The 26,312-nt window shown below is 43.8% G+C and overlaps 1 protein-coding gene across 1 annotated transcript; it reads left to right on the plus strand.

The window, feature by feature from the left end:
• Positions 1-17,414: 17,414 nt before the first annotated feature.
• LOC127314733 (protein TOPLESS-RELATED PROTEIN 2) lies at positions 17,415-26,072 on the plus strand. Its single transcript, XM_051345256.2, has 25 exons — positions 17,415-17,975; positions 18,093-18,272; positions 18,352-18,465; positions 18,560-18,718; positions 19,864-20,047; positions 20,122-20,248; positions 20,334-20,443; positions 20,545-20,683; positions 20,775-20,884; positions 21,021-21,090; positions 21,232-21,305; positions 21,490-21,585; positions 21,666-21,761; positions 21,967-22,094; positions 22,244-22,478; positions 22,556-22,723; positions 22,914-23,021; positions 23,104-23,253; positions 23,630-23,740; positions 23,825-24,004; positions 24,171-24,299; positions 24,559-24,654; positions 24,824-25,009; positions 25,146-25,318; positions 25,421-26,072. Exons 1-25 carry the CDS (start codon positions 17,896-17,898, stop codon positions 25,635-25,637), a joined length of 3,420 nt encoding a protein of 1,139 aa, XP_051201216.1. The 5' UTR covers positions 17,415-17,895; the 3' UTR covers positions 25,638-26,072.
• The last annotated feature ends 240 nt before the right edge of the window (positions 26,073-26,312 follow it).

A 26,312-nucleotide genomic window follows, 5' to 3' on the forward strand; every position in this document is an offset into this window, starting at 1 on the left:
TGGGGCATGCTGTCAGCTGGCCCGCGTCGTTAGTTGGGCTGGCCATCCAGAGATTTGAATCTTTCGGCCCAGTTTCCTTCCCGCCAGCCCAATAATTCAAAACCAGTTTAATTCCATTCAAATAATTTCAATACTGAATCCCACTTTGAAATTCAATAGAACCTGTTTGGCTTGGCCAAATTTAACAAATTGTATATTGTTCGAAAGCTATGCAAAAGATCTACAATATGCCACTGGTCCCATCTCAAATTTTGTTGTAGAATTAATCTGATAAAAATAAGAAGGCAGGGACTTTTCCCTATTCAAATAATTATTAAAAATAACCCAAAATAGGTATTTAAGTAATTCCAACTCTCATAGCTCACATTTGACTTACAGTAATTGTTTCTGCAAGAAAATGGTGTGGTCACTTTGAATGATCATGGCCTAGCCTAATTAAAGGACTATATGGCTATTTCTAGTCAAAGATATTGTCTAAAAAAGTTAATAAATCACATGGGAGTTTTTCTCTCACTTAAATCTTGTCATGAACAATTAAAAATGAGGTAGAGACTCTGGTCATTTAGGTCTCATATGAATTGTTGATGATATTAAATCTTTACCATATTAGGATTAAATTGTATGAGGTGCTTCACCTCATTTAAATCATTTTCTTAAATGATGAGTATGCAGAGGTTGACTTAGTCAACCTAGGTCATATATTATTCATGAGAGAAATTAAATATTAATAATATAATAAAAGGAAATTATTTTGCTAAGTAATTTAAAGTAACACCTTAATTAGTATGAGAGGAACTTATTTTTCTTGAATAAGAAACAAACACATCTACCCACTCCATAGTAATGTGTGATGCTAGTTTAAGTTGTGTAAATGGTATGAAGTGTTTCACTTCATTTAAATCTTGTCCCAAGTACCTTCATATGAAGTTTGGACCCCTGGTCAAAAACTCTCACATGAAATACTTGGAGATTTTAAATCATAATAGGCATTATTAAATTGTATGAGGTATTATATCTCATTTAAATTATTTTCTCAAATGATGATGATGAATGGTTGACTTAGGTCAACATGATTTCATGTATGATTGTTTGAGGAAGTTAAATCTTAAGAAGATTCAATGAGAGGAAATTATTCCTCAAAAACTAAATGGAAACTATCATTTACAAATTATAATGAGAGGAAATTATTTTTAAAATAAAACAAAGTAAATCACCATGCTAATGAGATGTGATGCTAGCATAGGCTTGTGTGAATCTTTGGTGTGTTTGGTCTAGCATGCAAGTTTTGTGTGGTGATTGTATCCTCGTATTCGTTTATTGACGCTAGTACCGAAGGAGACGACGAGAACATCTACGGAAAAGAAGGAGGAACATTTTGATCAATACACCAACCAAGGCAAGATAATACTCTTGCAAAGTGCAAAGCTCACCATGTGACATAGGCATCCCAAATAGGCCTGCCGAAGATAGTACCCGGGGTTTACTGAAGGCCCACTACCCGAAGAATAAGAAGATTCGGAAGCCCAAGATATTATTAAGGAAAGTTAGAGTTGTAATAGGAAGCGTTATTTGTAATCTTACGGGATGAGTTAGAAACCATCCCGGACTCTGTAACTTGTATAACACGAATCCCTCGGCTCCGCCTCCTATATAAAGGGGGAGTCGAGGGACGAGGAAGGCATCGAATCATTGTTACAAACCCTAGTTTTCATAATCGTCGAGTACTTTTTGGCTGAAACCTTCGAGATCTACTTGCCCTCTACTTCCAACTAAACCCTAGCCTACAATCCATAGGCATTGACAAGTTGATACCTTGGCGCCATCTGTGGGAACTAGAGGCGTAAGGATCTGATCTCGATGGCACGTTCAAGATCTTCGACATCATCAACTGCAAGCAACGCAATGGATCGAGGTAAACAGATCGCTGCTGGTCCTGTCGATTTTGTTCCTCACCCACCCTCCCGTTTGGATGCATATGCGTATCTGGCGGAGCCTATGGAGATGACGTTCGGAAGGTTTCGCTTTCGCGTCGAGAAGGAAGGATCGTATCGTGTCGAAATTCCGATTTCGTCGGGATCGTCGGCGGTCGATTCTGATTTTTCAAGCTGTACATCGTCAACCGAATCAGGAGAAGAAGAAACTTCGTCGACACGCTACGTCGCACCAAAAAGGCAAGAGAGAAACTCGCCAAGATCTTCAGCGACATGTCATTTGAGTCATCTGCGGACTCATATATAAGCGATGGCTCCAGCAGTGTCGACAGTTGCGACTTCATCGACAAGTCTGTTACAGTGGGCAAGGTCCTCATCAATCTTAACGATGGTGTCACCAAACCCAACATAGATCTGAATACAAAATATCATCAGATTTATGCCATTGAAGAGCCAAATAATGATCAAGAGGAAACATCTGAGGCTTTCGACGATCTGGGAAATCCATACGTCGATCCCTCCGATCTGCGACGAGGCCTGGGCAATAAATACGTCGGGCCACAGCCGCGACACAGAGTTCAACTCCCGCAATCAGCATGGGACAGAGCCGCGAGAGCTATGGACGGATCAGAACCAATGGCCACCACGGCCACACCAGAGGAATTGCAAGCATATCAATATAGGCTCGCACGAGCTGCTAGAGAATTGGAAAAACAGACAGCTGAGTTAAACAGGAGAAAAGAGGCGGCTCTTCGCATCCAAGCAGAGAAGGGCAGATCTAAGTCGACAATCTAGAACTTCGGGTGATAGCCACAGGGAGGCTCGGAACAGAGCAAGATCAAGGTTGCAACATATACCCGAAGCAGAAAGAGAGCATTTGGTCCAAAACCTCGACATGTCCTTTATGTCGATAGATACAAGAGGAAACATCATCCCTAAGACACCAGAGGCTGGGTATATGGCGACACATGCTTTTATCCTCGCATCTAAACCACCTCCAGGCGATCCAAGGAAAACACTATACAATATGGCGATAGCAGGAGTTGGAGCTATGGGGACAGCGTTTGTATCAACGCCTCCCGAAGGAGCGGCAAGGCAAAATAGTCCACGACCTGCAGCAGCAACAGCGGCAGCCCCTGAAGGACCAAGCGGAGCAAGAGACACGGCAGCACAAGCAAGGGTCGATAGAGCGCGGCAAAGCAGAAGGGAACATCGGCAATCCCCGGAGCTTAACGACGAAGATATGTGCGGCTTGCCGTGCTTCACGAGGAGAGTCCGAAAACTCGAGTCCCTTCAGATTCAAGTTACCCGACAATTTCAAGAAATTCGACGGCCTTCAAGATCCGAGAGGATTGGCTAGTTGATTATCTCGAGACAAGAAAGCTCACAGGAGGAACCAGAGCAACAGCTATGCAAAGCATCCAGGTGCATCTGAGTGGAGCCGCACGATCTTGGATAAAGAAACTTACCCCAGGATCTATCGACAGCTGGGAAAGCTTCGAGGATGTGTTCGTCAAGAACTTCCGGTCCACATGCAAGAAACCTGCGTCATTGGAGGAGTTGAGAGCATGTCGACAAAAGCTGGACGAGCCAATGAGAAAATACATCCAAAGGTGGAACATCATCAAAAACTCGGCAGAAAATATATCTGACGAGAGAGCGATAGATGCGTTTGTCGCAGGAATCAGGCGTGGAGATTTCGTCGAGGACTTGGGAAGGACCAACCCAAAGACGAGATCCGCGTTAATGGAAATAGCAAACAGATGGGCAGATGGAGAAGATGCTGTCCACAACAAACGGCACAGGTCGCCAGAGGAGGACCGTGGTCGAAATTATCAACCGAGGCGACGATTTCCTCGGCAGTACCCGAACTATGACGCTCCAGGACAAATTTCGGCAGGTTTCCGGGCAAACACAGGAGGAAACAACAGAGATGATTATCAGAGAAGCAATGAGCAGCGAGGCGATAATAGAGACGATTCTCGAAACAACAGGCAAAATAGCGGGCCTAGGTTCCCGAGGCCTTTCGTGTCTCCTGAAGAGATGATGAATGGGCCGTGTCAGATGCACTTTTTCCTCGACAACAACAAAAAAAGACAGTCAGGACATCTGCAGAAAGATTGCCGTAATTTTCAGGCAATGTTAAGATGGGCAGAGCACGCTAACGCTCGGGCAGCACAAAGAAATCCTCGAGAACCCAGGAGCGAGATTCACTTACCACCTCCCCCCGCGATTACAGAAGAGAATCGACATCAGCTCAGAATAGCGGCAGCACCTCCACCACCACCTTATGTTGATCCTAACTCCAACGGAGCAGTGTCGATGATTCAGAAGGGAAGGCCATCCAATAGAGCTCAGAAAGTAATCTCACGACAGGTGTTCATGGCAGAAAAAATGCCTCCACCAACAGTCGAGTATCTTAACTGGCCAGGGCAAGATATTGGCTTCACCATAGCAGATCATCCGCAGCAAGTTCCTCGACCAGGCGATCGGCACTTATTTTACCAGCAGTTATTGCGGGATTTGATGTCTCTCGAGTGTTCATAGATGGCGGCAGCAGCTTAAACCTTATGTATGCAGATACATTAAGGAAGATGAACATATCCTTAGCAAACTTGAAGCCAACAAACACAAGGTTCCACGGTATTACACCAGAGAAACCAAGTTACCCATTAGGGAAGATCAATCTTGACGTTCAGTTTGGAACTCGAGAGAATTATAGAATCGAGAGGCTGGAATTTGAGGTCGTGGATTTTCCGTCGCAATACCACGCTTTGTTGGGACGACCAGCATATGCTAGATTTATGGCGGTGCCACATTATACATACCTGTTGTGGAGGTTGCCTGGACCAAAGGGACCAATCACGGTCAAAGGAAGCTTCGCCTTAGCCGATAAGTGCGATAAGGATTTTCACCGGATATCAGAAACTTTCGGGATGCAAGCTGAGTATCTGGCGTCAAGGAGTATGACTGATTACGACGTGCTGCCAGACGTTGGAAGGCCAAACAAAGAATCAACTTTCAACACCGAGAAAAATTCTAAGGAAGTGCAGATTCACCCGACAGACCCGAAAAAGACGACGTCCATCGCAAACGACATGGACCTCGCATAGGAAAGCGCGCTCGTCGAGTTCCTCCGTGAGAACTGAAAAATCTTCGCATGGTGTCCAGCTGACATGCCAGGAGTACCCAGGGAACTTGCCGAGCACCACCTCAACTTGGATCCCCTCGCGAGACCAATCAAACAACCCTTGTGGCGTTTTTCGGAACCAAACCGCAAAGCTATGCTGTCAGAAATCGATCGATTAAGAGATGCTGGTTTTATAAAAGAGATATCTACAGAACCCACATGGGTAGCTAACCCAGTGATGGTGCCGAAGAAACACACGACAGTCCTTCGCATGTGCGTCGACTTTACGTGTCTCAATAAACATTGTCCTAAGGATCACTTTCCCCTCCCAAGGATCGATCAAATCATCGACTCCACGGCAGGATGTGAACGTCTTTCCTTCTTGGATGCATACTCTGGTTATAACCAGATCAGACTAAAAGAAGACGATGAGGCTAAAACAGCGTTCATAACACCTTACGGCGTGTTTTGCTACAGAACAATGTCTTTTGGTTTAAAAAATGCGGGAGCAACATATCAGAGGATGATGCAGAAGTTTTTGGTGACACAGATTGGGAAAAACGTGCAAGTATACATCGACGATGTCGTCATAACGTCAAAAAAGGGGGCAACGTTGATCGAGGATCTCAAGGAAACCTTTGACAACCTCAACAAGTTCTGCCTCAAGCTGAACCCGACGAAGTGTTCTTTTGGCGTCCCAGCAGGAGAACTTCTGGGGTTTCTAGTTTCAGCAAGAGGAATTGAAGCAAACCCCGACAAAATACAAGCTATCGTAACAATGAGGAAGCCAACAAAGTTGAAAAAATACAGCAACTAACTGGGCGAGTCGCAGCTTTGAGCAGATTCGTCGCCAGGTTGGGAGAAAAAGCGTTACCATTTTATGCTCTGATAAAGCAAGGAGAAAAATTCCAGTGGAACGAAGAAGCCGACAGAGCTTTCGAGGATTTAAAGCGCACAATCTCGACACCACCGATCTTGGTGGCGCCGAAGGAAAAGGAACCTCTCCTGCTATATATTGCAGCCACTCCCCAAGTGGTTAGCACGGTGCTAGTCGTTGAAAGAGAAGAGGAAGGAAAACTCCATGGAGTGCAAAGGCCAGTATATTTCATCAGTGAAGTTCTGTCGCCTTCCAAACAGCGGTACCCGCAGTACCAAAAACTAGCATATGGAGTAATTGCAACGGCAAGGAAGTTACGCCACTATTTTTCGTCACACCCGATAATAGTAGTCAACGAAGCACCTCTTTCAAATATACTGAACAATCCAGAAGCTACAGGGCGTGTCTCCCTTCGGGGAATAGAACTTTCCCCTCGGGACATCACGTATGAAAAAAGAAAAGCAATGAAGTCGCAAGTTCTGCCAGACTTCATCGCAGAGTGGATGGAGCTGCAAAACACAGGACCCCCAGATTTGTCGAGAACCTGGACCATGAACTTCGATGGGTCCAAGAGAGTAGAAGGAGCTGGCGCAGGAGTAGTACTTATATCACCTGAAGGCGACAAGTTGAAATACATCCTTCGGATGACGTTCCCTAACGCATCCAATAATGAAGCAGAATATGAAGCCCTCATACACGGGATGAAGATGGCAAAAGCTTGCGGTGCAACTCGACTAAAAATCTTTGGCGACTCACAATTGGTGGCTCAGCAAGTTATGAACCAATGTGATGCAATCAATGATAGCATGATGGCATACAAGGAGGTATACAACGAGCTCGAGAAGCTGTTTGATGGATGCGAGGTAAATCACATCCGTAGATTGAGCAATGATGAAGCCGACATTCTCGCAAACATCGGGTCGCAGTGCCTCCCAATCCCGCCAGGAGTATTTTGGGAAGAAATAGCGGAGAGATCCACGAAGCCAAAAAAGGTGCAAAAAAAAGCAAAAGAAGAGAAAACTTCGACGCTTCTCAAAGAAACCACGGAGGATGAAGAGGACCAAGAACTTGTGATGATGGTACAAATTCCGTGGATGCAAGCATATATATCATACATCCTCAGGAAAGAAATACCCGACGATCCAGTTGAAGCAAGGCGAGTTATTCGACGATCCAAAGCTTTCACAGTGATCAAAGGGGAATTATACAAGTGAAGTATTTCAGGCGTCCTGCAAAGGTGTGTCACACCTGAAGAAGGAAGAATAATTCTGAAGGATGTACACGAAGGAATATGTGGCCACCACGCAAGTAGTCGAGCTATTGCAGCCAAGGTTTTTCGAGCAGGATTCTATTGGCTGACAGCAATCGAGGATGCCAAGGAAATAGTAAGAACTTGCGACGTGTGTCAAAGGTTTGCCGCAAAACCTCACTCTCCAGCGGCAGAACTAACACCAATACCATTGTCATGGCCCTTTGCCCAATGGGGACTTGATATGGTGGGCAAGTTGCACAAGGCTTCGCCAGGAGGATATGAGTACTTGCTGGTCGCTGTCGACAAATTCACTAAGTGGGTAGAAGCGAAGCCAATAAATTCACCAGATGTAGCGTCGGCAATAAAATTTGTGAAAGGTCTCGTTTTTCGGTTTGGGGTGCCTCATAGCATTGTTACAGATAATGGTTCAAACTTCACATCCAAGGAATTCAAGGAATACTGCGCAGAAGTAGGCATTAAATTGCACTTTGCGTCAGTTGGGCACCCGCAAACTAACGAACAAGTCGAGAAAGCCAATGGTATCATCTGCAACGACCTCAAAAAGCGCCTGCTAGGACCGCTTGAAAAAGCTCGATATACTTGGCCAGAGGAACTGCCAAGTGTTTTGTGGAGCATCCGAACAACACCAAATACAGCGATACAAGAAACTCCGTTTTTTCTCGTCGACGGAGCCGAAGCAGTACTACCAATTGAAATAGAGCACGATTCTCCAAGGGTAACAGAATATGACGAAGAAACATCACAAAAAGCTCGGGAGGATGATATGGACGCACTAGACGAAGCTCGCGATGAAGTACTTTCACGAGTCACCAAATACCAGCAAGACCTCAAAAACTACCACAGTCGACGGTTAAGACCAAGATCTTTTCAAGTTGGGGATTTGGTCCTGCGGTTAAATCAAAAAAGTACCGAGAAGCTCGAATCACCATGGTTGGGGCCTTACGTGGTCACGGAAGTCATCGACGGAGGCGCATACAGGATCAAGGACAAGAAGACGGGGGCTCCCGAGAAAAACCCCTGGAACGTAGCACAGCTCAGGCAGTTCTACGCTTAGAGTCGAAATATGGTCCTTCTCTGTAAAAATACAATGTACTGAAACGCCCGCGAGTTTTCAGACGCACTCTTTTCCTTTTCGGGGCACCGAGTGGGGCCGGAAAGGTTTTTAATGAGGCGGGCTCGCGGTGCTGCAATATAATAAAGATAGTGGAGATATATTTCTTATTCTTCGACACGCTCGGGGGCTCAACGCCTTCAAGTTTCAAAATACGTACAATATAGACACATTAGACTTACCAAAATATTTCGCCTTGGTACACTAAATACCTCGCCAAATATCAGAAGCTAATAAAATTATAAACATAGTGTACGCGCCAAAAAACTTACTGCTTTGGTCCAAGAACCTCGCAACAAAAATATAGAACTTCGACACCACGACACTCGGGGGCTTCCAACCCATCAATGAAAAAACAGAGATATCTTATTATGACAGGAGGGAAAACCTCCGAGATAGAAAAACAGTATAGACTCCAGCCAAAAGCTCGGGGGCTCAGTGATCAAAAACACAGCTTGACAATATAGATTGTGTTTACAAATACACAAAGATGTATCAATGATAGAAATACAAAGAAAGAAGAGGAAAAAGTTTTCAAGGGAAACCTAGCACATGATCAATGGTTATCCGCTCAGTAGAAGGACGAGTACTATGTTCAGCATAGCTTCCCTTCACGAAGAACTCAGAATCCATCCGAAGAAGTTCATCCATCATATCTTCAGCAACATGAGTCACCAAATCGTCAATCTTGCCCATATTTCTCTTTTTCTTTGCCATCTTCGCCAAACAAGTAGGAACAATTTGATCTATGGGCAATTTTGGATGACAAATTTTTATCATCATCATGGCAAATCTTGCGCCAGCAGAAAGTTGAGCTCGTACAAAGCCATGGATTCGAGGAGCATCTCGAAATTTCTCCATTAAAGCGGGAAGGGTTTCTGGCATTTTGTTCCGAGGGAACATGGTTCCATAAACTAAGAATAAAGTCTTCGTACAGAAGTCAAGGAAATCGCGGACCTGAGCCGCGCGATCTTGAAATCGACGATTTGGCGGGTGCGCTCGGGAGTAACCCAAAAATTAGACCCATGTTGCGCAGCCGAGTCTCAGCAAAACAGTGGTTCGAGCTTCAACACGTTGGTCTTCGGCGGCGGCATCCGAACGAGCCGACACATCAAACAAAAAATCAAGGAACGAATGGTGAAGAATAATATCCAATATGGTTACGAGCGGGAAACATACCTGTCATGTCCAAAGCGGCATCGGTCATTAGCTGAAGCATATAATTCTCGCGGGAAGAAGCTTGCCTTCGAATGAGCATCCTTCGCAGCGATGGCTTCTTTTGCCTGTTGAAGAGCAATTTCCTCTCTCTCGGACGCTTGTCGAGATTTTTCCATCATCGCAAGAGTTTGTTTCTTCATGGATTGAAGTTGTTGTCGAAGTTCTTGCAAATCTTCCGACAAATGTTTGCTTGAAGAACCTTCGAGAGGGTTATCATCGATTAGCATTTTCTTCGAGAAGGAAGAAGCAGGTGAAGCATCGGCAGAGCAAGGATTGGTCGAATAGTTGTCAAATATTAACTGGAAAAGAAAGCGCCAGGATCAATGATAGTGCCAGAGGGAATTTCATTAATTTCTAGACAAATTTACATAGACATTACAAAAGAAGTTCCTCCAAAAGGACTACCAGGATAATGGCCGCCACAGCTAAATTGGCGACAGGGGCAAAAGAGACAAAGAAAGCAAAAAACAAAGAGGCATGCAACTAGACCTCCGGCCTTGATGAGCTAGGAGTTGAAGCTGGTTTGATCCCGAGATAGGCCAGGATTTTCTTTGTGTTGGGCTTGGCTGCCTTAATAAACGACCTCCATCTTGACTGCTCTATCTGATCGGTGTCGCCAACCTTCATCCAATCAACAGTTTGTTGGCTGTCAGCGACCAAGGCAACAGTACTCTCGACAGCAATCTTCATGTTCTCCTGGCGCATCTTCAGTCCAAGGTCCTCTGATGAATTGAAGCTCTGGGCAAGGGCAAGGAAAGTCTTGGGCTCCTCTTTCTTCGGGAAGAAGTAGGGGAACAGCCTCGACAGTCCCGCGTCAGCATTCGCCACGCCTTCACGAATTTCGGATCCATGAAGTTCCAGATAAGAAAGTGTGTCTAGGAGAGGATCATTGTCGGGATTCTCTAGCTCAAACTCTTGGTTTGTTTGACCTGCAAAAGGGAATCAACGCCGGTCAAAAGCAAGGAAAAAGCAGGTCCCATAAAAAATAGAAGGGATCGATAACATTACCCTGAATGCGTCGATTTTGCGATTTCAGGCGCTTGAGGATCCCCTGCTCACGAGTGGCCTGTGCGGCTTTGTGCTCGTTTAAAGCAGTTTCAGCATCTTCAAGTTTCTTCTGCAGTTCCTCGACACTAGCAGCTTTTGCTTTGGCTTCACCAGCCTCTGCTTTGGCTTCGCTAGCAACAAGTTCGGCTTTCTTGCGGGCCGCTTCACTTTGCTCCAGTTTTTGAGCAAGTGCGTCGGCACGTTTGTTGGCCTCCGCAAGTTTCTCTGTCGAAATAAAAAAGAAAGGTCAAAAATTGCGACAAACGACAGGAGCAAGAAGTCAGAAACAACAACAGCAAAAAAAAAGTTATTACCTTCAGTTCTGCTGGCATACTCACGGTACCCAATGAATTGGGATCCGATGCGGATAAGATCTTTGATCATGGGCTGTCAAAGAAGAACAAAGAAAGAGAAACGATCGTATAAAAAAAAGATTGAAGGCATGAAAAAGCAAAATAGAGGAAATATAGATATTGGCAAGAAAATTCAAAAACTTACATCATCCAAGAGCAGAGTAGAAGAGCTACCCAATTGAGGGGCAGGCTCAATGATCGTTTCAATCCTTGTCCTTTTTGGTGAAGGAGCAAGGGGGCTTGATGGCGGAGTAGTGGTGACGACGTCTCGTTGAGGAGGCGAGGATTCTTCTCCTTCAACTAGCGTATCCGAGGCAAGCAAAGTATGTGACGTGCTCGTCCGAAGAGCCACGTCAACAGTTGGTATTTCTTCCTCATCATCGCTGTGATTAAAAATCGACGGCATAAAAAGCAAGACAAGACAAACATTTCGAGTACAGAAAAAAGGAGAAATAAAAATAACTTACGAGCTGACGAGGGATTCAAGATAAGGATCGTAAGCCGCCTTTTGATGTGAAGGATCAACTTCTTCGACTTTGGAAGTGCCGGAATCTTCGACATCATTCCTCTTCCTTTTGCCTTTCGGGGAGACAGCGGGAGGAGGAGATTGTGCCGACGCAGTACCTTCGGAAGAACCCGCAGATTTTCGAGAATCCACGGGTTCATTCACAAAAGATGGAGCTTCCTGATTGTCATCAGTGACAATGGCCCTTTCTTCGACTTCTCCACCTTCAGGGAGAGGAGGAAGCGAGACAAGGTCTGGATGATTACATGCAAAAATAAAAACAGGGACCGATATCAGAAATAAAGTTACAAAAAATATAGCAAAGCAACAACAAGACAATAGACAAAGATTACCTCGGGAAGTGGATTGGCGGCGCTGAATGGCGTCACTCGACAAGAAGAAGGGACAGCATCTTTTTTGCTGAGAGATGAAATTTTTCGGACAACTCTTTCTAAATCCTTGACCTCCAAATTCACCGACAGCCGATCTACGTCCTTGTCGCCGGCATATTTCCAGAGAGGATGTTTGCGAGCCTGAAGCGGCTGCACCCTAGTCCTAAGAAAGTATGCAGTGATTTGGATACCCGAAAACTCCTTGCCGCGAGTATTTTGTAACTCGTGGATACGAGCCATCAAGGTTTCTGTCGACGCCCTTTCTTCTTCGGTGGCCTCCGCGTCCCATGAGCGGCGGCGAAAGATTTTTTCGGCGCCATCAAAAGGAGGGATGTTGTCCTCCGCACATCCATGGTTCTCCTCCTGAATGTACAACCACTTCTTGCGCCATCCTTGAACTGAGTCAGGAAGCTTGACGTTGAAGTAGTCGACAGTGGGCCGAACAGAAATTACAACGCCGCCTATATTATAGGCGACATTGGGCGAGCCATTGCGGCGGCAGAAGAAAATGCGCTTCCATAGCGCCCAGTTAGGCTGGACGCCAAGGAAGGCCTCGCACAAAGTGATGAAAATGGAGATGTGGAGGATTGAATTCGGCGTGAGGTGGTGGAGTTGCAAACCATAGACAAAGAGCAGTCCGCGGAGAAAAGGATGAATAGGGGCGGAAAGACCGCGGATGAGGTGGTCGACAAAACTTACCCGGTACCCCATTGGAGGGGTTGGGTAGCTCTCCTCACTGGGGAAGCACAATGCCTTGGGTTTCTTGCTGATCCCCAGCTTCTTCAGCATATTGACGTCTTGAGTGGAAATTTTGGATCTTTCCCACTCCGCCGTTCCAAGATCCACGGTGGCCATGGAGGATTCCGGCATACTGTGCCTTGTTAATCGACGCGGTGGCATCAACAATGGCGCAGGGTTTGCAGCTTGGAAGCGAGGAGCTTAGGAGATTGTGGATTGCAGGAGGAAATTTGCAGATGAGAAAAAGGGGGACGGCGCGAGCGGAAGTGCTCAAGGAGGAAGACGATGATCTTATATAAGGGTGCGGCGAAACGACGAACCGTTGGATAAGGAATATGTGTGATAGATGATAACCACGTGGCAACAAGGGTAAAAAAGTAACTTAACACTGGGGAAGTTACGGTGCGTGTGCCCGAAAAAGCGGAGGACGTGTGTCCCCCACTTGCACGACGTGTCAAGAAAGTGGATCAATTGGGCCCGCATGGCAGCGAGAATAGACTTGTCGAAAAATTCTGACTAGCGATCGTGGCTATCGTCAGCATTAACGTCATCTTGGCAAAAGGAAAAATTCGACTACACAACTTCATAAAAGGCGACATGGGAAAATAATGCTGAGCCTTTGATCAAATACAAGTTTTTGACCAAATGCTCGGGGGCTACTTTGGAAAAAAGGAAAAAAGATCTAGAAAGACAAAATAGAAATAGCGTGAGCCTATGACCAAATACAAATATTTGTTCATAGCCTCGGGGGCTACTCCCATCGGGAGCGCTGTTCGCGCACCCGAGAAATTATAAAACTTCGGGAGATAAAAGGAGAATATAGCGGCATGAGGCGTGGAGCCTACAACCAAGAACAAGTCCTTGGCTGTAGCCTCGGGGGCTACTCCCATCGGGAACGCTGCTCGCGTGCCCGATGAAATTATAAAGAAGAAAGAAAGGAAAGAGAAAAAGAAAGATAGAAGGGCAAAAGAGTATATTTCGAGTTATAATTAACTCTACATATACTCCCATCGGGAGAGCAATATAAGTTATCTTTGACTCGATAAAATGTGCCATTCCAACAGCCGAAAGAGCACTCGACAATATATTCTCAGAACGCCGAAGTTGCGATCAATTTCTGAATGCCGCAAATTTGCGAAGGTAAGACCCCAGATCCGTTCTGCTGGGCGTGGCATCGCCGAAGACTGCGCTCTGCTACTTTTATCCGTATCAACAGATACGAAGAAAAATCCTAACGGACGCGTTAGGTACCCGATAAATTTTACTGGGACTCGACAGAATGGTAAGACCTTAAGCGGCACCTGTCGAAGTTTACACCAGTATCCCGAGGTCATGTCCAGGGACGTGATCTTGAAGTAGGTTTTTATGGATTGCCACGAGAGCAGTTAACTAGTACCTGATCCGTCAGATGAACTAGCCCCAATTACCATTATCCCTGTACAATATAGAAGTTTATGAGAAAAAATATAGAGAAGTTGAGTTTGTCGAATAAAAATAAACAGTGGAGATTTTCCTTAACTCTGCGATTCAAGCAAAATCTCGGGGGCTACTGACATAGGCATCCCAAATAGGCCTGCCGAAGATAGTACCCGGGGTTTACTGAAGGCCCACTACCCGAAGAATAAGAAGATTCGGAAGCCCAAGATATTATTAAGGAAAGTTAGAGTTGTAATAGGAAGCGTTATTTGTAATCTTACGGGATGAGTTAGAAACCATCCCGGACTCTGTAACTTGTACAACACGAATCCCTCGGCTCCGCCTCCTATATAAAGGGGGAGTCGAGGGACGAGGAAGGCATCGAATCATTGTTACAAACCCTAGTTTTCATAATCGTCGAGTACTTTTCGGCTGAAACCTTCGAGATCTACTTGCCCTCTACTTCCAACTAAACCCTAGCCTACAATCCATAGGCATTGACAAGTTGATACCTTGTCACCATGAGCATGGCATTACCCATTTACTTTATGTTCATGATCCTATTGCCCAGTTTTACTTTACCAGCTTTACTTACTTTTGTTTTATCAAAGTACTTTTTGATTTATGATTCACTGGGTTAGTATTGGATTAGTACAAGAGTATCAATGTTAGCCTAGAAGCAAAGCAAATTACTTAGCACCCCTCATACTTAGATGCTAGTGCTAAATTAAAATTGACTACTCTAGATGGGAACAGGTGAAATAAAATGACTTTGAAAACCTTGGAATGATGATTCATTCTATTGAAAGATTTTGAAGGTGAATATGACTGGTGAATGACATGGTGAACTTTACAAAAACTGATGGTTGGGTTCGGATGCGATACCATTCCAATTTACAAGTACCCCCACAATACCTGATTATGGGTAGGGCTTAACTAGAAGTTTATGTATCTTAGTATGGGTTCCCTCTAAACAAGCGTCATCGGGGTTATGCCGAAAGCTGCCTCTACCACAAAAGAAATGATGAGAAATGACGTAAACGAGGTGAATGTCCGGCCCAAGCCCTGTGCAGTTCCCAGGTTGACAGTTGGTTTTCACTGGGAGGCCAAGCTCATGGGGAGAGGTGCCTATACTAGGATATGTAAGTGAAAGGTTATGGTTGATGATCCGCGTACTGAGTTACGATTATTCAGGGTTATTCCTGACGGATGTAATCAAATGTTGTGGCACAAGTGTGCAACCTCTGCAGAGTGTAGAACTATTCGAATAGCCGCGTCCACGGTTATGGACGGTTGGAAAGGCCATACTGTTCCGTCATTAGACCATTTTCAAAACGGTGACATATGATTTGTGACTTGAACTTGAAAAGGGGAATGGTGAATTTGACTTGAATTACAACAAATGTTATGGGAATGACACTAATGTTTCCACTTGAGTTAGTTAGCACATGAAAGGTCTTTATTTCAAATACTTGTGAACTAAAATTGGCTTTATGCAAAAGAAACTAGAGCTTAGCACCCCCTTACCAGAAATGTTAGTACTTACATTAGTATTAGTTTGCGAGTACTTTAAAATACTCACGGCTGTGTCCCTGGCTATTCAAATGGCCGGACTATGAAGAGGAGCAGCTGTATGAAGAGGATGGACAACAGGACGTCTACGACAACTAGGACTACTCCTGACGTCAAGCGTTGGCCTGTGGACTATAGAGTCCCCTTCTATCTACGCTTCCGCTATGTATTTGTGATGTGTGTTGAAACAATAGTTCAACTATTATTGTAATATTGGATCATGTGATCTATTTGTAAGACGATTATGGCATGTAATGAATGATGACTTATGATATTCAACTGTTATGTCTCGCAACAACAATATTCCTGGGATTGCGATGTATGGCATAATAGGCATCCGGACTTAAAAATCCGGGTGTTGACAGGTTATTTGCTTTTCGATTTTGTACACTTATGAAAGGATGAAGCGCTTATTTGTACACAAGCTGCCCATAAACTTTGTGGAACAATGTTGTGCACTGCATATGTAGGATGGTAGTGAACTCATGAACCTGATTCTTGGTCATATTTTGAAGGCCAGTGGAGAATGAAGCTAAAGTCTATATCCCTCCTCTAGTGCGATTGATCGAATATGGAAGTGGACATTCGTCATAGAAAAAAATAGAGGAGAATGCCGCTTAATATAGTTCTTAGTTTCTTTCAAACTGCAACACTTTGTGTCCTTCATGAATTATAAAGATATATTGATCAATAATCAGATACTCCCTCCGGTTCATATTAATTGACTCTAATATGGATGTATCTAGACATATTTTAGTTCTAGATACATCCATATTGAAGTCAATTAATATGAATCAGAGGGAGTACCATTATTAATACCATCCATTAATTTAATTTCAAAATATCGGAGACCACTATTACTATCATTCATTAAATATAATAATGCTGCGAGTTCAACACGTTATCATTGGAAATACTCCTTCCGTTCCATAAAGGTTATCCGAGAATTTTTAAAATCTGACAACCTTCGTGAAACGAAGAGAGTGTACTAGAGTACAAAATACCGCGCCAGAAAAGTTAGGTGTCCTACCGTGTTACCAGTGCCTACCACCAACCCCCAGCCCCGGTTTCTGCCTGTTCGAAATATTGTGCGTGCACATTTACTAGTACTCCATTAATTTCAGAATATCGGAGACCACTATTAATGCCATCCATTAATTTAATTTCAAAATATCAGAGACCAATGGTACTGCCATCATTCATTTGTTATAATAATGTCGTGAATTCAACACATTATCGTTGGAAATACTCCATCCGTCTGATGAAACATATCAGAGATTTATAAAAATTCGGATATATCAAGATATTATTTGATATCTAGATAATATCTAGATACATCTAGAATTAGATAAATCTTAGACATATGCGATGAGAGGGAGGGAGTACTACAGTACAAAGTACGCCAGCCTGAAAAGAAAAGTTGGGTATCCTGCGGGGTGCGGCTACCAGTACGTACCACCAACCCCCCAGTTTGTTTCTGCCCGTTCAAATTTCGAAACCGCGGACGCGTGTGTGCGAGAGAGAGAAAAATTAATGGGTACGAGGAAGCATGACGTGGCAGCAAGAAAATGGTTAACCGAAGCCCAGCGGCGCTGGCGAGTTACCATCCCACGCTCTGGGCGGGTGGGACCCACCTAGCCTCATGGTCCCCAGTACCAGATGCGACGCGGAAATTTACCAAACTGCGCCCACGAGGCAGAGTTTGCCCATTTTGCCCCTGGCGCCCGTCCTCGTCAGTGGCCGCGAAGTAAATAGAGTGGCGTGGCGGGGGCTCTATGGTCATTCGGCGGGGCTATATAAGCCGGGACGGGGCGGGCAGGTTATAAAACGCGGCCCCAAAAAACCAAAAGCAGAGCAGAAAAATAAAGGCGAGCGAGCGAGCGACTGGTTTTGGAGAGAGAAAGCCAAGGTGGGGGGAGAGAGAGAGATAAGAAAAGGGAAGAAGCCCGGCGGCTAGAGCCAAGGGAGCAGCAGCCGGCGGCGGCGGCGACCAAACCCTAGCCGACGGACGGCACGGTCGTCGAGGGGAGGAGCCTTCACGCCGCCGGATTCGGCCGGTAGCTGCAGATCGGCGGTCGCGCCGCCGGAATCGGGGGAGATCCCGCCGCCGGGATGGGTCCACGTGGGCTGTGAGCTCTCCCGCTCGCCGTCGGCTTGGTCTCTCTTTCTCTCGGGCCGCGCTTCGCCTAGGGTTTTGGGGCTGCTCGTTGTGCGGCTCTTTTGGGCGGCGGTTGGGGCGGTTTTTTTTTCTTCTACGGAGATTTGGGGAGGGGATCTGCGCCGCGTAGGCGGGTCGTGAACGCTGGAGACGCAGGGCGGGATCGGGGGAGCCATGTCGTCGCTGAGCAGGGAGCTCGTCTTCCTCATCCTGCAGTTCCTCGACGAGGAAAAGTTCAAGGAGACGGTGCACAAGTAAGCGTGCTCTGCCCGATCAAGACCGAGGTTTTGGACCTATCTGCCTGCGCTTGCTGAAGCTGGGGTTTTTTACTTTTATTTTTTCCCCCCGTCCATTTTTGGTCGGTCGCGCAGGCTGGAGCAGGAGTCGGGCTTCTACTTCAACATGAAGCACTTCGAGGACCTGGTGCAGGGCGGGGAGTGGGACGAGGTCGAGCGGTACCTCAGCGGCTTCACCAAGGTGGAGGACAACCGCTACTCCATGAAGATATTCTTCGAGATCCGCAAGCAGAAGTACCTCGAGGCCCTCGACAGGTAAGCTTCTCGTGCTCATTGCTGCTGCCGGGGATCAAATTCGATCCGTGCTCAACTGGATTCGTTTTTTTTTTTGCAGCCATGATCGAGCCAAGGCGGTGGAGATACTAGTCAAGGATTTGAAGGTGTTTGCCTCCTTCAACGAGGAGCTATTCAAGGAGATCACGCAGCTGCTGACTTTAGATAATTTCAGGTATGCTGCTTCCTTTGAAGCCTTTTTTCGTATAGCAAAATGCTTTGTGCATTGGGCCAATGTGGATGTAATTGTTGCCCTCAATGACCAACAGGCAGAATGAGCAGCTGTCCAAGTACGGAGACACAAAGTCTGCCCGCAACATCATGCTCATGGAGCTTAAGAAGCTTATCGAGGCTAACCCTCTCTTCCGGGACAAGCTTAATTTCCCTCCATTTAAAGCCTCGAGACTGCGCACATTGATCAATCAAAGGTGCTTTGCTGATTTAATATACTGTATATGATGACATGCTTTCACTTCCATGTTGCCATTTTATTTTAGATGCAATCTGCTTGAACAGCGCTATTATTGCATTTTCAGACAAATACGATTTTCTGTGAGTAAGATTTGGTGTAAATTTGTGTACATAGCGGACAGCTCATGTTTTTCCAGTAGCCATATAAGTTGGAAAAAGAGCTGCCACAAAGCTGCTATACTGGGACGTTTCCGTTTCTATTTTATTCCTTCTGGTTGTGTTTCCATCTTTCCTTAAAATGATGGATGAATAAGAAAAACTGGTTTGTAGTGCTTTTATGGAAATAAACTTGAAGTTTAGCACCTTCATGATGTAAGGGATTTGTACTACTCCTATTATAGATTGTCCAACCAATTAGTTTGGAATTAAGCAGACCTGTTGCCTAAAAGGCTAAAACAGAATTATCATTGTTTAGTGCTTTACCAAATCCTGGTTGTTTTGACAAGGGAGTTGTCCTGTCCATTTCATAAATATTGTCAATGTTAACTTCAGACATTCGATTGCTTGCATTTTAGTGGTTGTTCATAACTTGCCTGAATATTTTCTGCATCTCAGATACATTTCTGAGCCTTGGATCGACATCCAACAACTCTTATCTAACCATACTTGATATATAACATAGAGAATTAAAACTGTGCATAGTATACAAAAATTGCACGCTTTCAAGCGTGTAACTGTAAGGCAACTGAGAATTAGCATAAGTGTTAATTGTAAGTGCTCATTTGTTCAACGACTTATCTTGGTAAATCTATTTGCTTAAATTTTTCATTCAAAGATTTATTTTGGCAATCAGTTGGATACTCCATATGGGTTTCCTAGTTAGCAGTTTTTTACAGAATATTACAAAAAAGATAAGTACTTAGGTTGGTGGCATGCCAATTTTTCATCGTGCTCTTTTTTTGCCAAGTATTTTAATTCACTGTTTTTTGCCTAGTATTTTAATGCACTGTTTTTTTTTGCCTAGTATGTCAACATGCAACGGTTGGTCTTTTACTGTTTGCCATAATGAAGACATACTAGTCTTTCAGTATGCCTTCTCTTGCTTTAATTTCTTGTAAAGGTTGATGCTAACCGGACTGGTCTGATTTCTTATGTCATGTAGTCTTAACTGGCAACATCAGCTTTGCAAGAATCCCAGACCAAACCCAGACATCAAGACACTCTTCACCGATCACTCCTGTGCTGCTCCTGCCAATGGAGCAAGAGCTCCTCCACCTGCCAATGGTCCTATGGTTGGACCAATCCCCAAGTCAGCTGGATTTCCTCCGCCAATGGGTGCTCATGCTGTACGTATTGCAGTAGTTGGACATTTTGACTTATTTTTATTGTCCTATCATTTACTATATTCTCAATCTTGCAGCCATTTCAACCTGTTGTTTCACCATCTCCAAATGCAATTGCGGGTTGGATGACAAATCCCAGTCCATCTTTACCACACCCTGGCGTTGCACAAGTGCCACCTGGTCTTGTTCAGCCTCCAAACACAGGTAAAACAGCATTTCAGAACATAATGATGTCTCCCACTCCTGCAATTTTGATTGAATTTCCTTTCGGTGCTCAATTTGTTTGCAGCGGCATTTCTAAAACATCCAAGGACTCCTACAAGTGCACCTGGCATTGACTATCAATCTGCAGATTCTGAACATCTGATGAAAAGAATGCGTGTGGGCCAGCCAGATGAGGTATTTGGATGAACTTGGACTTAACTATGTTTCTCCTCTTTACTCATTTCTGTAACATTGTATGATGAGCAAATATTGATGCCCTAACAAAACTACGGTAGGTGTCATTCTCTGGTGCAAGCCATCCTCCCAATGTCTACAGTCAAGAAGACCTCCCCAAACAAGTTGTTCGCACACTCAATCAGGGTTCTAATGTCATGAGCCTGGATTTTCATCCTGTTCAACAAACCATTCTTCTAGGTACATGCTTCAAACGCATCACTTGGTTCCTGAATTATTACTCTATCATTGCATATTCTGCTGTATTTTTGATGTTTCTGTTGTAACGCAGTTGGAACAAATGTTGGTGACATCGGGATATGGGAAGTTGGTTCACGAGAAAGGATAGCGCACAAAACATTCAAAGTTTGGGATATTGGTGCATGCACCTTGCCTTTGCAGGTCATTAAATCAAAGATCATACTTGTTCAATTTAGTCCGTATTACCAAATTTTGTTGTACTTTAAGCCTGTAGTCAGCAGCACTGTGACTTTCATTGGCATGTTCTGATGCGCAATCTGTGTTTTTCTGTGATCAGGCTGCACTTATGAAAGATGCTGCTATATGTGTCAATAGGTGTCTGTGGAGCCCTGATGGAAATATTCTAGGTACTAAAAAGGGCCATTTGAGTGCTATTGTTGACATATGAGCCACTTTTAGCATTTTTAAATTGCTCTGTACTCAGGAGTGATCAAAATGTTTCTTGCTAGTTTGCAAAATTGATTCTGTATGCTCGATTTGATTTTCAGGTGTGGCATTTTCAAAGCATATTGTTCAGACTTACACATTTGTTCCTAACGGAGAATTAAGGCCGCAAGCAGAGGTACATGCATAGCGATTGGAGTAGTTTTCATTCCACTCCCTTTCGGTCTGTTTGGTTAGGATGGAGCTTGGATTCAAGTCCTTAGGTGGACTATGTCCCCGACTCCCCAGCGTTACAAGCTAATTTTCTCGTCCATACGCCCTTTCAAATATTCTAACTATTTATCCTTTTGTATCTTGCACAGATTGATGCTCACATTGGTGGGGTTAATGACATTGCTTTCTCTCACCCCAACAAGTCCCTATCAATAATTACTTGTGGTGATGACAAACTTATTAAGGTGAGTTTACTCATGTAGTCATGTTGCTGTTTTAGAATGAAGGAGAACATCCTTAGCATGTTTGTGCATTCTACATGCAGGTATGGGATGCTCAAACTGGACAAAAGCAATACACATTTGAAGGTCACGAGGCTTCGGTATACTCTGTTTGCCCTCACTACAAAGAGAACATTCAGGTAATTTCTGAATGATTTCATGTCTGGTATTCTCAAAATATGCTCCATTTTGTACGGGTAGCATACTTATTTTTCTGGCGGTTGTCCATGATAGTGTCATGTCCGTGATAAAAGGCTTCTCTTAGCTATTCTGAGTTCTGTTAGTTTAATTTTGATATCCAACTGTTTTACCTAAACCATTTATAAAACTTTACCTTCTCTGCAGTTTATCTTTTCTACTGCCATCGATGGAAAAATCAAGGCATGGCTATACGATTGTTTGGGCTCACGGGTTGACTATGATGCTCCTGGACATTGGTGTACTACCATGTCTTACAGCGCTGATGGTACAAGGTGAGAATATGAAAAATTCAGTCAGCATGTTGAAGGATGAAAGATCTTACTATGTCACTTGTTTCTCATGTGCCAATCATATATTTATGCTTCACTTCTTTTAGAAAATTCAAATCCCATATAATGTTTGTTTTGAATTTTCCTTTCAGACTCTTTTCTTGTGGAACTAGTAAGGATGGTGATTCCCACTTAGTTGAGTGGAACGAGACTGAAGGGGCTATTAAGAGGACATACAGTGGCTTCAGGAAACGATCATTAGGTGTTGTCCAGTTTGACACAACGAGAAACCATTTTTTGGCTGCTGGAGATGAATTTGTTGTTAAATTCTGGGATATGGATAACACCAGTATACTAACAACAACAGATTGTGAGGGTGGATTGCCTGTAAGTATATTTCTGTGCTTTTTAATAAAATTATGCATATAACAGGGGTCTTGCTTAATCTGTACTAATTTATGCAGGCAAGCCCGCGCTTGAGATTCAATAGAGAAGGGTCTTTGCTTGCTGTTACAGCAAATGATAATGGGATAAAAATATTAGCCAACACCGATGGGCAGCGTTTGCTGAGGATGCTAGAGAGCAGGGTTTTTGAAGGCTCTCGTGGACCTCCTCAACAAATTAATACCAAGGTAATGTCACATATATTTTTCATATATTTTTCATTACTGTTGCCTTTTGTCCTAGGGTTGTTAGGGCAGGGTTTAAGTATTACATCGATTTGGTTCTGTGTTAGTTTTGTTATTCCATTTAGTTTTGATTTGGCAATTACTGATGATCCTGTTAATAAATACCATGTTTTCACTTTTGTTTTTGATGCAGCCTCCAATGATCAACACCCTTGGTTCTGCTTCAAATGTATCTAGTCCTATTGCAGTGAACTCAGAGCGTCCTGATAGGATGTTGTCTTCAGTATCAATGAGCGGATTGGTTAGTTCCGAGATCCTTTCATGTTCTTCAATAGTGTTCTTCAATATGTTGGCTTGCTGAATATCCCAAACAAAATTTGCAGTCATCTATGGATGTTAGCAGAACACCAGATGTTAAACCTAGAATAACAGATGAGTCTGAAAAGATGAAGACCTGGAAGTTGTCTGACATTGTTGATTCAGGACATCTTCGGGCACGGCGTTGCCCAGATACAGCAGCTTCTGCAACCAAAGTATGTAGGCAATGTTGCATGCTTATCTTTTAGTATTTGTATGCTTTACTGGGTTATAAATATTGAGCATGCAATTTCAACTTGAACATATGATCTGATCTTATTTTTAATTTAAAGTATAAATGCAGGATAGTCATACTGTCTGTTCAATGTGTCTATGTTTGTCCTGTTTATTAGGAAACAATGATGCAATTTGTTGTTTCTTGTTATATCATTGGCAATTAAGTAGTAGTCAAGCTATTATGTTTATGCTCTGGGCAATATAAAATTTCTTCCTCCCAGAAAACGCAAGAGGCTTGCATCTCAATGTGTTGAAAAGGTTGGAAAGCAATGTGTAATTTATGATGAGTGACGTGTTTGTTTGTTTCCCCAACAGGTTGTCCGTTTGTTATATACAAATAACGGGATTGCCCTTTTGTCTCTTGGCTCGAATGCTGTTCATAAGCTATGGAAATGGCAACGCAGTGAGAGGAATCCCAACGGCAAGGTAGAATGGAGATTTTACTTGTTTGGATTTCAGTTGCAATCCGATTTGCTTACCTTCTGAATTATTCTACTGTTTTTTTGTTAGTCTACTGCATCTGTTTCGCCTCAACTGTGGCAACCAGCAAACGGGATTCTAATGACAAATGACACCAGTGATGGCAACCCGGAAGAAGCAACTGCTTGCATTGCATTGTCCAAAAATGACTCCTATGTGATGTCTGCATCTGGGGGCAAAGTCTCATTGTTCAATATGATGACGTTCAAGGTAAATGGCTTCTCCAGCACATAGAACAATAAGCTAGTGCAATCCCCTCTATTTCTCCAATGCACCTTTATGGTAATCATAGCTTCCTGATAAGTCATAACTTAGGATAACGACAAGTATCATAATTGGGTCTCTGACTTCTCTGGTTAAATCTGTGGAACCTTAGGTCATGACTACATTCATGGCACCTCCACCTGCTGCAACTTTCCTCGCGTTCCACCCACAAGACAATAATATCATTGCTATTGGGATGGAAGACTCGACCATTCAAATCTACAATGTCCGTGTTGATGAGGTGTGTTCTATTAGCTTGCGATCCTCACTTGAATTATAGTATATACTTTCTGTTAAATGATGTACTGCTCGTTTCACATGTTGTGCCTACTCTTGCTTTCAACGGCCCTATTTGATGATCAGAACTTATTTAATATCTTTTGACATACAATTTCTAACGCTCAGAATTCTTTCGGGGACTAGGTCTGATGAGTATTTTTGCACTAAATCTTGATTTAAGATTCATGTACTAATGCTGACTTAAATAAATTATTACATAGGTCAAAAGCAAGCTCAAGGGCCACCAGAAAAAGATTACTGGACTTGCATTTTCTCAATCAATGAATGTCCTTGTATCTTCAGGTGCCGATGCACAGGTATGAATTTTACTAAATATCTATGTGTATAATTCAGTTCATATTAGTCACATGCTAGTCCATCTGATATTCTGATAGTCTATTTTTATTAAAGAAAAATTGTGATTGGGCAAACAACTAGTCATATATCTGTTTCCAAATCATTGATTGATTGAATAAAATTTTGCAGCTATGTGTTTGGAGCATTGATGGTTGGGAGAAGAAGAAATCAAAATACATTCAACCCCCGGCAAATCGTTCCGGTGCTTTAGTTGGCGATACAAGGGTGCAGTTTCACAATGACCAAACACATCTTCTGGTAGTTCACGAAAGCCAATTGGCCATCTATGATGGAAATCTTGAATGCTCGCGCTCGGTTAGTCATCATCAAAATTCCATATTTTCATATCTGCACGTTATATTCACTTGTGTCTTGGACTAGGTTTACATTATATCACTTGGTTTTGTAACCATCTTCATTGATTTCTCCCTTTGTTACTTTGATATTGCAGTGGTACCCAAGAGATGCACTTCCAGCTCCAGTTTCGAGTGCAATATACTCCTGTGACGGTCTTCTGATTTACGCTGGATTCTGTGATGGTGCTATTGGAGTATTTGAAGCAGAGTCTCTTCGGTTACGTTGCAGGATTGCACTTTCTGCTTATGTGCCTCCTTCAATATCAAGGTATACCCCTTGTGGCACTGCTTGTTTTTAGTTCCATACTAATGTTTTGGTAGTTTTGTTCCAAGTAAATAGCTTATTACTGTTTGCCCTTGTTGCATACAGCGGGGGAAGTGTGTACCCTATGGTTGTCGCAGCACATCCATTGGAGCCTAACCAGATAGCAGTTGGCATGAGTGATGGGGCAGTTCATGTGGTGGAGCCATTGGATGCGGACCCGAAGTGGGGAGTTGCACCTCCCCAGGACAATGGAAACCACCCGGCGATGTCATCAGCTCCAGCAGCATCTAACAACCAGGCATCTGATCAGCCGGCGAGGTGACTCAGGCCAGCAGGAAATTCGTTAGCCCAAAGAATGGTAGGACGGTAGGAGATAGGGAGAAAGAAGAAACAGTTAGATTCATGGGATGAGATGAGGTGCTGTGAAATGTATCCAGTCCCACACCATCTCCTTGCCTGTGGCAGCACAGGTGGGGTGGTGACTGATGATGACATGCCTAGTGTTATTTCTCTGGCCCCGAGGATTTAACCTCCTCACCTGGTAACATGATCGCATGACATGGCCATCATCTTTTCTCCTCGTTTGTAAAGCTTTTCCTGCTCTGAGCTAGTTGCTGGTACCTTAGAAGAAGCTGTTCTTTGTTTCCTGCCCATTTGTTTGTGGCGGTGGCTATTTGTAGTGTAAAATATGGTTGTCATGTTGGATGGTGATATTTGCTTGGCCTGAGACAACGGATTCGATTTATTGTTCATCTTATTTCTTGAAGAGTTGTAATGTTTAGGATTTGACTAGGAAATATGCCCATGCATTGCAATGCGAAACTAAAATGTCAACTTTCTCGGTCCTGCCTGTTCTTTTTTGTTTCTTCTTCCATCAGGGCACGTGTCAAACAGAGTGCAACGGGAACAGCAAATTGGACTCTATGTACATACTTAAAGCTTTCTCTAGGAAAGACGTCTTTTCTGATGGCAGTGACGTTACGATGGACTCTCTAAT

This window comes from Lolium perenne, chromosome 7 (genome assembly GCF_019359855.2).
Source record: "Lolium perenne isolate Kyuss_39 chromosome 7, Kyuss_2.0, whole genome shotgun sequence".
In the NCBI taxonomy this organism is placed as follows: Eukaryota; Viridiplantae; Streptophyta; class Magnoliopsida; order Poales; family Poaceae; genus Lolium; species Lolium perenne.

Bases quoted from the DNA above. Each gene is read 5' to 3' on its own strand.
- LOC127314733 (XM_051345256.2), top strand. From the start codon at position 17,896: ATGTCGTCGCTGAGCAGGGAGCTCGTCTTCCTCATCCTGCAGTTCCTC. The intron at 20,885-21,020 runs GTCATTAAATCA...TTCTGTGATCAG, and splicing joins CATGCACCTTGCCTTTGCAG to GCTGCACTTATGAAAGATGC. The intron at 21,586-21,665 runs GTGAGTTTACTC...TTCTACATGCAG, and splicing joins GTGATGACAAACTTATTAAG to GTATGGGATGCTCAAACTGG.